This window comes from Bacillus rossius, chromosome 3, assembly GCF_032445375.1.
Source record: "Bacillus rossius redtenbacheri isolate Brsri chromosome 3, Brsri_v3, whole genome shotgun sequence".
NCBI lineage: Eukaryota > Metazoa > Arthropoda > Insecta > Phasmatodea > Bacillidae > Bacillus > Bacillus rossius.
In genome coordinates, this window is record NC_086332.1 from 2,983,270 (window position 1) to 3,000,195 (window position 16,926).

A 16,926-nucleotide genomic window follows, 5' to 3' on the forward strand; every position below is an offset into this window, starting at 1 on the left:
AAATTAGGGGACATACCAAACGCATTGGTGTGTCAAATGAAACTATATAATAGTGAAACTACCCTAGAATATATTTGGTGTACTAAAATGGTTGCAGTAAACAGTAATTTCAAGTTTTAAAAAATGTATACTGGTATTGCAACAATTATGATACATATTCTCCTTATAATCTTCTGTGTTACGAACACAGACAGTACCACGACGTGCGCCTGGTTCGGAGCTGACTGGCTGCCCCGCACTGCCACTGAGGTGAGGCATGCCACACTTGCCTGGCCGAATCACAAGAGACGTCGCTACCCCTCCCCCCGCCCCGTGCTCCCCGCTAGTCGTCCCGCCTCGACGCTCAGGGCGTCAGGTCGGCCCGGGATGACGCGACTCGTAACACAGCTGCTCTCGTCAGTTCCAGAAGGGTGCCACAAGACTACCTAAGCAGCGACGCCGGCCTCCGCGACAGTTTTGGCTACAGAGTTCCGCGGGGTTTGCCGCGTGTCCTGCGAGGAGTTCCGCGAGGAGTGCTGAGAGTTTTGGCGACAGTGTCTCGTGACGGTGAGTGCCGTGAGTTCTGCGAGAGTTCCGCGAGGAACGAGGCAAGAGTTCAGCGAAGGGTACGCGCGAGTGCCGCGACAAGTTCCGAGCTAAGGGAAGTGCGACATTAGCTGAGAGGGCGAGGGACCCATAAACATGAGACGTTTAACTGGGTCTTTAATTTAATTTTGGTGAAGGATTCAACCTCTACACAAGCTGCAGCTCATTCACTGCCAAAGTGATGCCATTGAATGAACAAACTAGGGACACCAGAGATTCAGCAGTTGCTCACGATAATATATTAATAATAATTTCAAACCTATAAACACAACAACAATAGCTGGTTCCATTCCACTACATGAAATTGTTTTAAATCAAATTTCTCATTTCAAGAAGACATTATACGGAGACACTGTGATGAGTGTTCTCAGGAAGGTTGTCGGTCCCACCTTGCCGTCAGACCGGCCCAGCACAGAGTTGAGGGCGAAGTCCGGCGGAGACAGCGCGTCCACAGTCGCCACTGCCTCGGGCTTCAACTGCTCGCACAGCTCCAGCACGGCCCGGCCCACCAGGTCTGCGAGGGCGGGGCCCTGCGCGTACTCCCCTGGGGGCAGACCACACGCCAGCTCAGCCGTCGCCGCTCCCACCGAGGCCACGCACGCACGGTGCCGAGCGCCGGCCGCCGCGTTACCTTGGTAGAAGATGACCAGATGCTTGTCCAGACACCACAGGCCGTACAGCAAGTACCACTTCTCCAGCACGGCACGGATACTGGGCTCCAACTTCGGACACTCGCACCTCTTCCAAAAATACTCCAGGACGTTGTGCTGCAACAGAATCAATGAAAACTGTCATAAATGCAATTTTATAATAAATCATACCTTCATTTCAAACAACTTCAATGAAACATAATTTCTGAAAGCCCAGGACAATCGGTGATCGATCAACTCATCGCCCAGCTGACTAAGGATCCAGGCAGCAAATGAAGAGGCTGAGATGTTCACCTGCCTCAAAACCCAGCTGCACCGATGGAGAGGAGCCCACCCTCATCACTGGGCCGATGTGCCCTTCCTGAGAGTACTGGAGGAACTGGTCGAGCGGGCCCGTAACATCTGTCAGGACAACCAGACGCCCTAAACTGCCAGAAGCTCCACCACACCACTAACCAACTGCAGACTACCACAGAACTGTAGCACTGCTGGCTCTGTCCAGTCTACCAATCCAAGATGGCCACCGGGACACAGCAGAAACCACAGAAACTGCCTTCAGAGGGGAAACCAATTGCCAACCATGGTCGAGAAGAGCAACTGCCCTGTTGTCAGCCTTGTAGAAAGTTCCCAGCCGTCCTCAACAATGTAGCCACTGGGAATTTTATGCAGTCAAAATTTCTCACACCAAAACGCTGCAACCGAAATCAGCCCACCGACCCCACCCTCTGCTCGGCCAGATCACCACCGCAGCAGGGACAGAAGATAATAAATTCCTTGTCATCTGGGAGACGAGGTAATTCTAGGACTACCATGGCTGGTCAAGAATCAGTGTCTTGTAGACTGTGGCCAGCACCGGAAGAAACAAGGTGCCCTGGGTGGAAGCACCCAGGGAGAATCTCTGTGGACGTCTTCAACTAGCTGTCCACAGGTGTAGTCCCACAGCTACAGAACGGCAAGCAGACCCCGGGAAGGGAACACCGGCCGCTGATTCTGGGCGAACCAGACAAGGCCTCCCGGGATGCCATCCCACGAGAGGAACAGCTGGATCGGGAAGCAACCCAGCCAAGCATCTTGCAAAAGCTGGCACATCCCGGCCAGCAGAGTGGCACTGTCTCGAGCCTGCAGTGAGGACCAACCTCGAGTCCCGAATAGTGTGCCACCAGAAGGACCCGCGGCCCAGCCAGCTCTGCCCCCGACTTGCCACACAGCCTATGGAGAGCCCGGCAGCTCGGGACCCACGGGATTCCACAGAAGCCTACAGACCAGCCAAGATGCCAGGTACAGTGACACACACTGTGCACGCTGCCCAAGAGCCTCCTGCCGGCCACAGACACTGTGCAGTGCCCCCAAGGCCACTGCCCACTAAGTGTTACAGACTTCTTGTGGTAGTCTTACCACGGTTGCCACCTGCTGTGAAAATACCTAGTGGGAAGTGGAGTGCAACAGAGTGCAGAGTGCTAGAATCCCTCTTTAGGAGCAACGGAATTTTCCTAGACAACAAGCCATTGTAAATATTGACTTTTCTTTTAAACAGCTTTAATTAATATTGTAACTCACGTCATTCAGTTAAGTAGTATTGTCTTTCCTATGTTTCACTTGTCTCATCACGGCATCAGCCTATTTCCTAGCCGGGTCCCCTGCAAGAAAGTAGGGAGACCGTAAATTCTAGCAGTAATAAAGTGATTCCGGCATACCCTATGCGTAGTCTTCCTCCCTTTGATTAGAAGCGTCTGTCTTGTGAAGATCTATCAACGCGGCATTATGCAAGAGTGCCGAATGCAGTCTTCCTTGTATTTTTTTTTATGTACTCTTGAGTCACATGTCACTAACAAGTAAACAAAGCAAGAGAGCAGTTATACAAACAGACATTCAGTCACATGTAGCAAGAGTGCTCATATCTCATCCACGATCCAAAGACTGATAAACAATAAACCAACCGGCGGACTATGGTCCCAGCTTGCTCTCTGTAAATAATACTGATGTTATCTTGTCTCAAGTACTATCACCAGTGTTCTTGTAGTTATTTTTAAAATGTTTAGTGTGCCTTTTGCCCCCTGGAGTTTAATTTTTAAATTATTGTAAATTTGGTTAGGACCGTCCAAACTGCACCCGATACTCTCGACCACTCCAACAATGGCAACCCCAGCTGAAATAACTTGGCCCGGGGAAATTCAAGTTTGGGGCGAGCACATCGCTGACCATGGAGGATAGAGGGCCAATGACCATGACTACAGGATACCCGACGTCTTCGTGTGTGTGTATGCCTTATGCCCTATCGAAACAGGGTGTAGTGAAGCAGCGGGAAGCCCTGATGCATTGGAGCCCGGCTGGCCGAGGGAAACCCTGCCGTGCTACTGAGGGGCGTAAATTTTGAACACTATAAAACTGAATAAAATAAATATAAAATAAATATAAAATAAATTCTCTTTTCAATGATAACTTCAATTTGAAATAGTGCTAGGATAGGTTAAGGTGCTAACCTCGGCGTATGCTATGGATAAGGTGCGAGCACGGAACACCTGGACGTTGCTTCTGGCAGTGAAGCGGTTCCCCAGCTTCTCTTCGAAGTGCTTGAAGCTGGCATCAGTGTCCCGCAACAGCCAGCACAGCAGCCAGCGATACGCTGACGAAACAACTGCACAACACACAGGCATCATGCACTACTTCCAACTCTCAATGCAGGCACAAACACATCTGCAGTACCTACTGAACCAATACCCACGCTCTACTGCCTGTACTTGTAACACGGTGCCATATTGTACAGAGCTAGACACTTCTAAAGGAGCATTACCAGTGATTACTTTTCATCACAATGACAACTTCACAGTCATGTAATCTTATTTTTCTAGGGGGAGGGGGAGAATTTTATTTAAAACTGTTCATCAACAAAACTTGAATTTTTACAAAGGAGAAAACGTGACGAACTAGTGTTTCCTCGGAATACTCCTATCCACCCCTTCACTTCCCCCTAGAATCACTATTCCACCTCTACTCCACTCCGCCCAAAGTCGCGAGGCTATGCAAGTGAGAAGAGCCAAGCCCATTTAAGTCTGTCCCTAGCTAACACATAGTCTGTAAACATAAAAGTGCATATCTTCCAGGTTTCAGGTTTATATAGTAACCTAACTTTCAAACACCTCAATACCTTCAGTATTCCAAAAATTTGATATTCGAGGGGGAAAAAATTGAAGGAAAATATTTAAGAAAAGGAATTTCAGATATTTGAATGCGAGCACCTTTGATGTTAAAAGGACATTATTTATCTCTACAAAAGATATCAAAGAAATGTTTGTAGGAATCTGCCACCAGCTGCAAAGCTCTGAGGATGTTTGTATAGCACTTAAGGATCATTTTTGACACAAAAAAATGTATTATATTGGGTATAGACTCAAATAAATCCTCAAACCTTCACAATGATAGTATTTGAAAGATTGGAGATTCCAGGAAAAAGATCCTAAGAAATATATTGAATTTTTGAATTCACTATATATTGGAGTAAATATAGTGAATTCAAAAATTTAGCACTGACAAGTCTGAAGTTTTCTAGGTTAATGTATATTTTACTTCATATGTTATGCTCTCAACATTTCCCAAAACATTCAACATTTGATACGCAACTGTATTATTAAAATTACACTATGTATTGATACTGGAAAATTAGTGTAACCAAGATTAAAATGGCCGACTGTTTCAACATCATTTTTCATATTTTTTTTAATTTCTTGAATATTATTACACTTTTGACCCTTTGACACCTACATTTGGATTCGAGGAGTAGAATCGAAGTACTCTTGGAAATGAGAACTCAAGATTTATAATCAAGACTATTTGGTTTCGACCCAACACTTCAGAACCTTTCCTCAGTTTATACTTGCTTACAAAATTGAAAATTCAAAATAAAAAAATGTTAAGAGAGTATTTTCTTAAGACATGTATTTCCATCATGAATCTAGTTGACACTGGTCAGCACACGGGCAGGCGGGCTCACACGAGTGGCTCAGCACGTCCGCGACGGAGCTGCCGCGGAACCGGGAGCGGAGGATTGGCCCGGCGGAGGCCAGGAAGCTGGCGGAGCCCAGCGGGGAGCTGGCCCCCTCGCCCTCGGCCGCCCGGCCCCACTGCCGCAGCAGCCAGTTGCTGGTCTGCTGCATCAGCACGCTGTTGTCGCCCTCGTAGGTGACCTTGGCGTCGTGGCCGTCGCGCAGCTCGCTGAGCCCCGACGCTGCGCACATCGCCACACATCGCTCTCGCTCCCGCACATCGCCACGTCAAGCCACAGCCCTCGTTCGGCACATCGCCACACCGCTCTCGCTCCCGCACATCGCCACGTCAAGCCACAGCCCTCGTTCCGCACATCGCCACACCGCTCTCGCACATCGTCACACAGGCCATCCACTACTTCGCCAGACCTCAGGCAACATTCTTTAAAAAATGTTTCCCCAGGAGTTAAAATATTTATTAATTAGGTTTTAATCTCTCAGTAAGATTCACTGAATGAATTGGAGCTTGAATGCTTCGTTGCCATCAAGGTCATTGAAGACGGCGAGAAGAACGGAAGCATCGACAGAATGCAGGGGTGGGGGGAACGGGAGTACTCTGAGTAAACCTGGCGGCCCACGACGCTTGCAGGTTCCGACCTGACCACTTGACCCTCGTGGCCACTCCAATGACATCAGGGGCCACTAGAAGCGTACAAGGGTGCGCTGTGCGACGAAGCCTCGGAATGCGGGGGGGAGGGGGGGGGGGAAGGGGCGCAGGTTCCCTGCAGCATCCGCCACTTGCGATGTCCCCAGTTTCAACCTGTAGTGTAGCTGACGGCTACGCAAACACCAACATGCACTTCTGAGCAAGGTATCTGTTGAGAAGCATGTAGACCCTCCACCTGTGTGTCGAGTGCAGCGAGGCGGTGCTCTCACCCTTGAGGTAGCCGTGTCCGCCACAAGCCTCCCGGCACGCCTGGATGGCCGCGAGACACGTCCACGTGAGGAGGGGCTTGCTGGACGACACCATCGCGTGGATCTCCGACACCAACTGGCTCTGAAACAACCGCAGTCGCGTTCCGGCGGTGCACCTCAAAGTTCCTGCTGCTCACAGGAAAACATTCTCAAGACAGCATCTTTCAGGCCACTTCACTCACCGACTACTAATGAAGCAGCCACCAAGCTGTCACTCACCAAATGTGTCAGCTTCACGCCAGAGTTGGACTTCTCCACGCCATCCAGGTACTGGTCGGTGAACGACTCTATGAAACTCCTTAGAGCACATGCGGCAGCAACGTACGGGAACAATCGCCACCGCTGAAAATAAAAAAAAAATCATACTGGTTATGAAAAATACAAGAATTTTTAAAACCACAATCACATAGTATATTATACTGAGAACAATGGTGCATGCACTTATGTATTCATGTTAGAAGTTATACTTACTTGGCATAATGAAAAAATAACTTTAATTTCATACAAATAATTAATCGAAATTAAAGGTCTGGAGTGATATTATAAATATGATTGGTAAAGTATAAATTCAGTCATATTAAAATTTTAAAATAAAAACTCAGTATTCAATAACACTAAATATAGCTGTACCGATTCACAAAATTTTGCTGATATGCCGATACAACTGTTGCTGATTCACCAATTCAAAACCAATACAGGAGAAAACACATTTTGGTTAAAAAATTTTATAGATTTACTAAATTATTGAAAATAACTCACTAAGAAAAGCATGCAATGCGAATGCACATGTATTTTAATTTATAAACGGAACATAACCTCTCTCTTATTTAAAACTCTCATTTTTAGATTATTTCATTTGTTTGATTATGACCTGTTATTTGCTTATTGAAACATAAATTTACTAATGGATTTATTTATTTAATACATAATAAAAATAAGATTATTTAATAATAGGTAACTATGAAATGTATGGATTCAAAAAAATATAAAGTAAAAAAATGGTTTCAATTGAAGTTAAATATCAGATTCAAGAACATTATTAAAACACAGGATATTTAAGTTTGATATGTACGGCTGGCACACGTAGCTAAGAAATTATGTTCAAAGTATGTAGTAGTACGAAAAGTGAAAAGAGTACTGGTGGATTTTAGGTTATGACAGGCACTTTAATTTTTCAATAATATCGGCCAAAAACTAACAAACGTATAGTATATCAGCAGAAACGCTGATTCAGCTAAATATCACCAAAATCGACTTCTGCAGATTCGTATCGGCACAAATCTAATAATAAATATAAAAATGTATATATTTTTTATTATTTAATTTAGTTAAATAAGCTATATAATTTTAATTAAAAATAAATATCAATAAATAATGTAAATGATTATTCTAATTTATTAACATAAATTATTTATTAATAATGTATTAATTTATAATGCTAATAGATTATACATACGGGAACATAACCTCACAAACACTCCCACGCAAACGGCCAGGAGTCTACTAAACCTTCCACAGACACTCCTTGCCAGCGACAATGGAAGCTTACAAGCAACCTGACATTGTTATACATATGGGAACATAACCTTCCTTGTATAAATAGGTACACTTGAAAATACACGTGAAAAAGTTTATAAACACAATTTCTATCACTAATATCACAATAAAAAAATGTTTTTGATTTTATGGACCAGTATTCAATATCAATCAAAGAATAAGATTTAAAACACATAAATAATTTTTATTTGTATACAACCATTTTTTATGTAACCTTTATTTTCATCCTGTGAAAATTTCATTGTATGGTGTGCATGCTCTGTAAAAATTCACAATTTCACACTCATCATTTTTTTCATAACGTTCCTAAAGAAGTATATACGTAACTTCAAAAATTACATTTACATTGCGGCAGGTTTACAAAGACACGCAATATTAGAATTGGAGCTCTGTCAAAAATTAAGAGGCAATATCTGACAGGTTGTCTGAAGCTGATTTCCTCACATTTAAAAAAAAAAAAAATCTTTACACTGTGTATTACAATCAGAATTATTTGCTACGAGTTCTGATATTTTTACTGACAAGAATTCACCATGCAAGTTGGTTTTCAGCTTGATCTTTTCCTCTGTGGTTCCAACTGTCCTTTTACGACTGACCGAAAAGCCCCTATGCCCTACTTGCCAAGGGACCGAGCACGGAACCCGGGAAGTCACGGACGGCACAACACACCTGCAGCTGGTACTCTATGATTGGCTGCTCGTCCCCGTCGGGGTCGGGCCCGAACTGGCGCCGCACGGCCGAGTAGCGCACCGCGATGGTCACCGCGCTGCACAGACTGCTCACGCTCTCCTGCATGATGCCAACCCGACCAGCCGACAGGTTCTCCAGCGCCGCACCTGCCCGACAACACTCCCTTGTAATCCTTCCTGTTTCTAGCTAATGCACAGCATGATCACAATCTTTATGTATATTCCAGCAGTACCACAACAGTATTACTAGGCAATAAATGCTATCAGTTTAAAAAAAACTAATTTTTACTGCAATTCACAGGAAACCAAAATAACTACTAAATAAACCTATACACCAGTCTAAAGCATACTGTTACTTCATGCAAAAATCCAATAATTTATTTGTGAATCAGTCTGAATGATGATTACACATTTTATCCTTTATTATACATTATGTAATAGAATTTCCTTGGCTATAAAACTTCTCATTCTGCATGAGTAGCCTGAAAAAAATTTAAAGTATTTTATTAATTTGAATTAATATAATTATAAACCTTAAATTCTAACTATGGTAGGTACAGTAATCTCTCAGTACCTTTGAAGTACCAGTTACTCCAGGAGTTACCTCTTGCTACGTCACAATAAGCCCCAGAGTACACGACTACCACACAGAGCACTCACTGGTGACATCTGCATGCCGGCGAGGTCGCCAGTAGCAACTGATAACGGCCCCTTAGCATGCAGTAGTACCAGGGAACCGAGGAAAAACCAATATCAGGATGGATTAACCAAGATTCGAACTCGGATGTTCCGGAACATGAGTCCAAAGTCTTGCCGTTGCACCACCTCACAAGGTTCACTAACTAAAAAATATACGGTACACTGAAAAATAGATATAAAATTCAATGGAACATAAGAGACAGCGTAATAAGTACTGTGATACAAGGGCACGGTACAGCACGCCACATCCCACCACAGCGACAACCTCAGAGGCTGCTGGTGTCTGGTAGTTTTCTCGGGGTACTTCTACAGTCGGGTGTGATGTACACCCATCAGTTCCACCTCAGTCCCTCAGGTATCCCTGCATGACGTCCGTCCATTCAGCCATCGCGATCCCTCAAGCAAGCAGCTTCGGGGTGCGGGACTCACCGAGCTGCTGTTCAGGATTGGTGAAGCTTGTCTCGTACTCCCCTTCCACCGAGACATCACACAACCTGTTCAGCAGGTTCTCCCGAGGAATTCTGTAATTCTGGAACATGATGAACCTAACAGAGCATAACACTCCTTCCATCACACTGTCCAATTCTTTACTTTCCAAATGCAACATCATTTAAGCTACACAAGTATGTTATGGTGTGAAGTGAATTCCCCCCTAACTAACTTGCTTGAATGTTTCGCTAGTTGCTGCTTTGGCGATGCCGAAGCCTGTGGTATAGGCAACCTGCTGTGCACCCATGGAAAAATTGTCACTGTGATGATAAAAGGCTCTAATATCAACAACAGATATGACGTCATCGGAAGACCACCATTGTCGCGAGCAACCAGAAGTTTGTAGTACAATGTTCTAGGCTGTCTCGATTGCTGCCCAAGATGAGTATGCAAGGGCCTGGTTTCGAGAACGGAGTGCAGTCGTCCTCCGGAAGAAGATTGTGTCAATGCCGCCCCGACGCTCCAACTCATGCTGCCCGTCCTTGCTGGATCTTCCGAAATTGCTATGACCATCACAAACTAAGTTTAATTTGGTGATGGAATATTTCACTGAGTACTGCAGGTGATGGAAAGTATTCAGAAGGGATCGCTTAAGAGTTGGAAGTTATTCTAAATCCGTTTCAGACTTTAAATTTTGTGGCCAGGCAGCACGACTTGGAACTACATGTACGGCATTACGTATGCCATAGAGCTTGTCAGTAGTTGGAGGCACTAAGCAGCAATAACTCTGGATTTAACTTTGATAATTTAGTAAACTATAGCGTTACGTAAGCAATAGCTTTACTATCTAGTTTATGTTTGTTAATCTGACTATAATGTTGCTTACTTTATCGAATAAAACTGTGTTTGTGACTCAACACATCTTCTCTTTGCTTATGAACTATTACCAAACTCACTCAGTTGTCAGTATGTACCTTACGGATCTAATTTCAGATATTCCTGCAGCAACTTCATTAATTTAAGGGCAAGGCAACATAAGAAGAAAAATATACAAGGTCTATCTACCAACTGGTCTATCAACCAACTACAAATACGTTTTTACTTGCGAAAATACTAGTAAGAAATAAATCTTTTAGCCAAAGCTGAGAAAATTTAATTTCTTCCTTTTAAAAATTGGTGTCAAGAATTTTTCTACACAAAATTATATAAGAAAGAATAGTTGAAATTATATCCTTAGTTAAATATGTAACTTATTTAGTTACTAGCGAACTTAATAACACTTTTAATTGTTAATATACAAAAAAAATCTCAATTTGTATTAAAAATTTGACACAAAATTGCCAAAAAAAAAAAAATTATGCTGATCATTTGCTACCAAACTTCACAGGATCACCTGCTGGACTAATCTGAAGATTGCCTGAAAATTTCATCAAAATCGGTACTGCCATATAGGAGTCCATACGGAACATACACACACACATCAATTATCAATACTAATATTATAAATGCGAAAGTAACTCTGTCTGTCTGTTACCTTTTCCCGGCTGAACGGCTAAACGGATCGTAATGAAACTTGGCACGGAGATAGATTATATCCTGGGGATGGACATAGGCTATATTTTGTCTAAAAAAATAATCTTTAAACGGGTTAAAAAATATATCTTAATTTTATGTAATGTGTGTCATAGATATACAAACTGTTAGTGTCATTCCTCTCTGCCTGCCGTGCAATAGCTTTCAAGCCATTACGTTACGTTTTTCTATTGTAAGGAACTAAGTAGAGTGTAAGAAAAAAATAAAGATCTTGACAGTTTGTAGTGTCGCCATATTTGTTTCAATTTTCAATACCGTTTTTGTATATTACAATTTAAATTGCAGAAAAAAATCATGTTTCATAAACACATAAATAGTGAGTGTGTGTCATTTCTCTATGTCCACGAGGTCTTGCCGCGTCAATTTTCTCCTTCGGGCGAGCCCGTCCGCTTAATTAAATAAACAGCTTTTATCGTTGAATGATTTCATGATTTATTTCATGAAAATCTGCTCTCATAAAAATGTTAGTTTTATAGACATTCAATAGGTGTCTCTCTCTCTCTCTCTCTCTGAAGACCAATCTATGACTCGTTACAAATTTATTTCCTTTATTTTTTTTAGTTTGATTTGATACAATATGATTTCACTAAAAATCAATTTCTACCCCTTCCTATTTTCATTTCCACATTACTAAGTTTCACTTCTTCCGCGCGGAGGGACTCCACACAATATTTTTGCATGCAATTAAAAACTATTTTTTAATGATGCCAAAGAAGTAAGTTTTTCTATTTGTCAATATTGTTATTATGGTAGATAGGAGTAGTACAGTAAATGCCTACATTCTTATATTCCTTTATATCTCTTTCGATTTGGAGTGTTTCCGAGCCATTCGGGGTCCTCAACATCACCCCCCCCCCCCTTTCCAGGTGGTTAAAGCCCCAAAATTTCGAAAGTTTAAATTTTTTTTAAAATATTTTTCTTTCGATTTTAAGTGTTTTCGAGTCATTCAGGGTCCTCAAACCCCCCGCCCCCCCTCTAGGAAAAAGCCCCAAAATTTCGATAATTTTAGGAATTTCAAATATCTATTCTTTCAAGATGGAGTGCTTCGAAACATTCGAGGTCTTGAACCTCCACCCCCCCCCCCACCCCACCTCCCTTCCACAAAAGTGAAAGCCACAAAATTTCGAAAAATTGGAGGAAATTGTATTAAAATTAAGTCATTACGAACTAAAGTGTCCGAGGCATGGTGGAACTTTTACCCAAAGTCGACTTCCCACCCAATTTCGTGGGAGGTGGGGAATGCAAAACCCAAAAATTTCGAAAAAATTCTAAAATTTAAGTATACTTTTTTACTATTTGGAGTGTTTCCGAGCCATTCGGTGTCCTCAAACTACCCTCCCCCCACAAGGAGTCAAAGACCCAATAATAAAAAAAATTACCAAAATTTCGAAAACCTATTCTCTTTCGAATTGGAGTGTTTACGAGCCATTCGGAGTCCTCAACATCACCCCCCCCCCCCCTTTTCACAGGGTTCAAAGCCCCAAAATTTAGAAAATTTCAAAAATCATTCTCTTTCGAATTTTAGTGTTTCCCTGCCATTCAGGGTCCTCAAAATAACCCCTCCCCCTCTGGGGACAAAGCCCCAAAATCTCGAAAATTTCAGGAATTTAAATATCATTTCTTTCGAGATGGAGTGTTCGGAACCATTCGAGGTCCTGAACATCCACTTTCCGCAAAAGTGAAAGCCCTAAAATTTCGAAATATAAGAATATATATTATTGGATGTTGGCATGTATGACGTCGATAAACTCTTACACCGTTTGACCGATCGCCATGAAATTTGGCACATCGAAGTGTTTTTATCATGAAGGTTTTTATGCTATCCATTTTTTTTTGTAACTCGCCGCTAGATGGCGCTGTAGCGCATCAACTTCTAAACCATTCAACTGATCGCCATGGGTAAACAGAAAATCATAGGTCACAGATACACAAACAGTAATTATGTGTCATTTCTTAATGTCCAACACACTGGACATATCGCTATCCATTTTGCTGTAACTCGCGGACAATATATCACCCGGTGTTCAGCCCGGGCAAAGCCGGGTACTGCAGCTAGTTATATATATAGAAGATATTGTTCCTTTAACATTCATGTTAATTTATTTTTATACTACATAACTACATAACTATGGTCAAAACAGGGCACTTCCCGACTTACATAACACGTTCCCATGCACAAAAATATTTGACGAAATGTTACGAACAACAGTAAAGTCTACAAATTTTGAACAAACTTCCTGAAGAGACTTACCCGTTGTCTATGCCATTGAGACCAGCCTTATCGCCAATGTCCCCCACCACAATGCCCGGGTAGGGCAGAAGCGTGGTCGGGTCCCGGATCGGCACGACAAACGCATGGAGGCCGTGTGAGCCATCAGCCGTAACCAGCTGAGCAAACACGAGGGCATATGTGCACGTCTTCCCTGTCGACACATGTCGTAAGTATTTACAACCAAGCATCAGTACGGACACTACACATCATGCTACCACAAGCACTAGTGTCCCCAACACTTCCTAACACTACACACTAAACTAGTGCATTTAAATTTGCTCACTGAAGGGAAATATATGTATGATAAAAAGACTACACCCTCATTTCCACTTCTATATTTATAGGGAGGAGAATTAATGCAATAATTAGGACTTAAGTAATCAACATGAAGGAGATTAGAGACGATGAGGAGGTTATTAAGTAAGAACAAAGCAATGACAGAATGAATGGGTGAAGGAAAGCCCGCTGACCAGGCACCAAGCACGGACAGCGAGTGGGCAGAGCGGCGTGCGTACCCACCAAGGTTCCCCACCCAGCACTTGGCGGCCTGGAAGTCCGGGGTGTGGATCACGAACTGCCGCGTGGCGGGCTCGTAGGTCGCCGTCGTCCTCATCTTCTTGGTGTTGCTGCCGTGCCCGACCTCCGTCAGCGCGATCGCGCTCAGCAGCTGCCGACACGACCACCACACTCCGTTCTCCGCCACTCGCCTCACACCACGACAACTCACGTTTCAACTGCAGTGAATTCCCGCAAGTGGGGAGTGTCTAGTTTTCTCTGGGTGCCATCATTTCACCAACCTCCGATATTCCACCACCACTCCACCTCCTCTTGCCTCATCCAGTTTACAAGCTGCCCGGGAAATTATACCTGTGTCTCTTCTCATATCTGCATGGAATCCTACTAGAATAACTCCAAAAGTAAAAACGTGAAAGTCGTAACTAATACAGTCTAGATGCGTTAAAACATCCAGGTCTGCACCAATCAGAAGCAATGTTCGATTTGAACAAGTCATCTAGTCATAAAAAAAAACATGACCATCTTAAAGTAAATCTCTTGCCCCCTCGCATGAAAAGCGGATAAAGCAAGACAGGATTACAATTTTCCACTGTCATTGATAGAATGGTTGTTTGAGTAGCAACACGGTGTTGTGGTCAACTACCAGAAGTGGCACGCACTACTTGCACCAGACTACTGGTTAAAAATGTTGTCAAGTTAAGTGGGCTTTAGGTCGAAGTACCAGTTTCGCATTAAATAATTTCTAACAAGTCATTTAAAAAATTCAAGGGTTTAAGGAGACAGTCCCCACCTCTCCGTTCCACGCAGCCGTGTAGAAGTGAAGGTGCCGCTCTGTGCCGAGGCTAAGGATGGCGTTGGAGAACAGGGACACCCCCAGGGCAAACTTCACCGACAAGTTCATGTTCACACTCGCAATCGCCTCGTTCAGAGTCATCATCGCACGAGTCTGCACAAAAGCCATACAAACACAAAATAAGTTTATCAAAATTCTGCACTTTACCCGACTCACAGTAAAAGTTCCAGACTTTAAAGAAAGTGTCTCCTACTTAGTAATGTATAAGTATGATTTTAAAAAAATGAATGAGTAAAAAATGTTTTTGATAGTTAATTAGGACCAGAATAACTTAGTGAAGTTACTAGGTTTCGTAAACTTCTATATTACATCCTAATTTTTTTTTAACAAAATCATTCATGAAATCAATGTTCTACACCAAAATTCTTGCAAAAGTCATCTTATTAATAAAAAAAATTCTTGCATTTTGGTTAACACATGAAAGAAAACAGAACAAACTGTGGGTTGGTGGGGACGACGAGCGGACTTGCCTTGCGACGGTAGTTGCTCTTCGCTATGCCCTCCGTGTAGAACTTGTACTGGTGGAACCTGACCAGTTGCAGGGCAGCACGGCGCTTCTGCTCGTCCGCGCTCGGCGTCGCCAGCAGCGGGTGGAACAGCTCGTCTGCCTCCAGCGTCTGCCACACCTTCATCTGCCACCGGGCAAACACCACACAGTTCCACCACGTGCATTCTTCTACGGGAAATTAATCATCAGAACTTACAACCCCAAAATTCACCTTCATAAGAAAAAAAAATAGGATCTATCAAAATGGTTTTTAAAGATGGTACTAAAGTTAAAGCAATGTAACTGTAATGACTCCCTTGATGAATGGATGTCAATGAAAACCTGTTCAATACCCACCTCTTAACATTTATGGGCGTAGTAAAAGTAATATAATCTACCTGAAAAGTAAATACAAATGATTTTAAAAATAACAAAGAGATATTTGGCAATCTATATAAATAAAAATGTAAATATTCATTGGTTCAAATTCTTAAACCTCCAAAAGTTATTCATCAAATGCTTTAAAATTTTGACACAACGTTGCATTTGAATACGTGTTTTTATATACTTATGTCACACTTTTGACCGATAAAAAAGATATATAAAAATATAGATAGGTAAAAAGATATATAAATGAATGTTTGCATGTTTGTCTTCTGTTTTGTAAAGATAAATATATAGATAGGAAGATATAGTCATAAATATACAGAGAGAGGTAAAGAGAGATTGAGAGGGAGGTATACAGATCTATAGAGAGGTATAGATTGAGATATACAGATATCCAAAGATATAGACAGAGGAGGATAGTATATAAATACATATAGAGCTATATATAGATAGAGTGATATGGATAGATATATAGATATATAGAGATAAAGAGAGAGATTTTTATATATAGAGAGAAGAATAGTGAGATTTACAGATGGACATATAGAGAGAGATGTGTGTAACTACTTCAAACAAATTACATAAAAATTGAAAGAGGCACAGCAATGCATGTTGGACATTAGCTAGTAATAATAATAAATATATACTCTAATTTAATTTATGTCTAAAGTAACCTGGCTGCTACTACGTCTACATTTGTACACAACTTCCAAATAACAATCTCCTGGTGGTACTTACCTGATACCATTAAGTAAAAAAAAAAAAAAGGGGGAGGGAATATACAGCACTTCAGTGATCTGAGAAGACATTCCCATTAAACCAGAGCTCCTTGTTAGTAATGGTTATGCTAAAATCAACAACCATTTCCTAGCAAGGTGCAGTGATTTAGTGGCTATAACTATTTTAATATCACACTGACATGAAACAGCCATGCCTTATAATATTGCAAGTGCCAAAGTTGAAAATCATTAAACACAAACCTTTAGTTTAAGATTGTCCTCATCTTCAAATGCCAGTTTTAGTTTCTTCCAGCAGAAAGAAGCTTGCTTCCTGTAACCATCCAACGGACCCGGCGGGAGGTCTGGGATGAAGTCGGTGGACCCATTTTGAGTCATTTTAGGTCATAGGAACTCTGGCTTCTGTAGGAAGAAAGTTATGAAATTATAATTCTCCTTTCACAATATCAGTCATTTTTAAACTTATAAACCATGAAAATGAATAAATTATTCAAACAAACAATCCAACACAAAAGAA

General features: G+C 42.2%; 1 protein-coding gene across 4 annotated transcripts in view; it reads right to left on the reverse strand.

The window, feature by feature from the left end:
- Window positions 1-16,926, reverse strand: part of LOC134530097 (peroxisomal acyl-coenzyme A oxidase 3) — a 46,970-nt gene that overhangs the window by 9,670 nt on the left and 20,374 nt on the right. For all 4 annotated transcript variants that reach the window (XM_063364684.1, XM_063364685.1, XM_063364686.1 and 1 more), the window contains 13 exons: window positions 16,653-16,811; window positions 15,269-15,430; window positions 14,736-14,891; window positions 13,949-14,096; window positions 13,409-13,580; window positions 9,565-9,680; window positions 8,417-8,583; window positions 6,410-6,532; window positions 6,152-6,272; window positions 5,224-5,457; window positions 3,716-3,870; window positions 1,217-1,352; window positions 975-1,129 (listed from right to left, as the gene is read on the reverse strand). In XM_063364684.1, coding sequence (XP_063220754.1) covers window positions 975-1,129; window positions 1,217-1,352; window positions 3,716-3,870; window positions 5,224-5,457; window positions 6,152-6,272; window positions 6,410-6,532; window positions 8,417-8,583; window positions 9,565-9,680; window positions 13,409-13,580; window positions 13,949-14,096; window positions 14,736-14,891; window positions 15,269-15,430; window positions 16,653-16,787 — 1,980 coding nt within the window. In that variant the 5' untranslated portion in view covers window positions 16,788-16,811. The remainder of the gene's footprint in view (window positions 1-974; window positions 1,130-1,216; window positions 1,353-3,715; window positions 3,871-5,223; window positions 5,458-6,151; window positions 6,273-6,409; window positions 6,533-8,416; window positions 8,584-9,564; window positions 9,681-13,408; window positions 13,581-13,948; window positions 14,097-14,735; window positions 14,892-15,268; window positions 15,431-16,652; window positions 16,812-16,926) is intronic.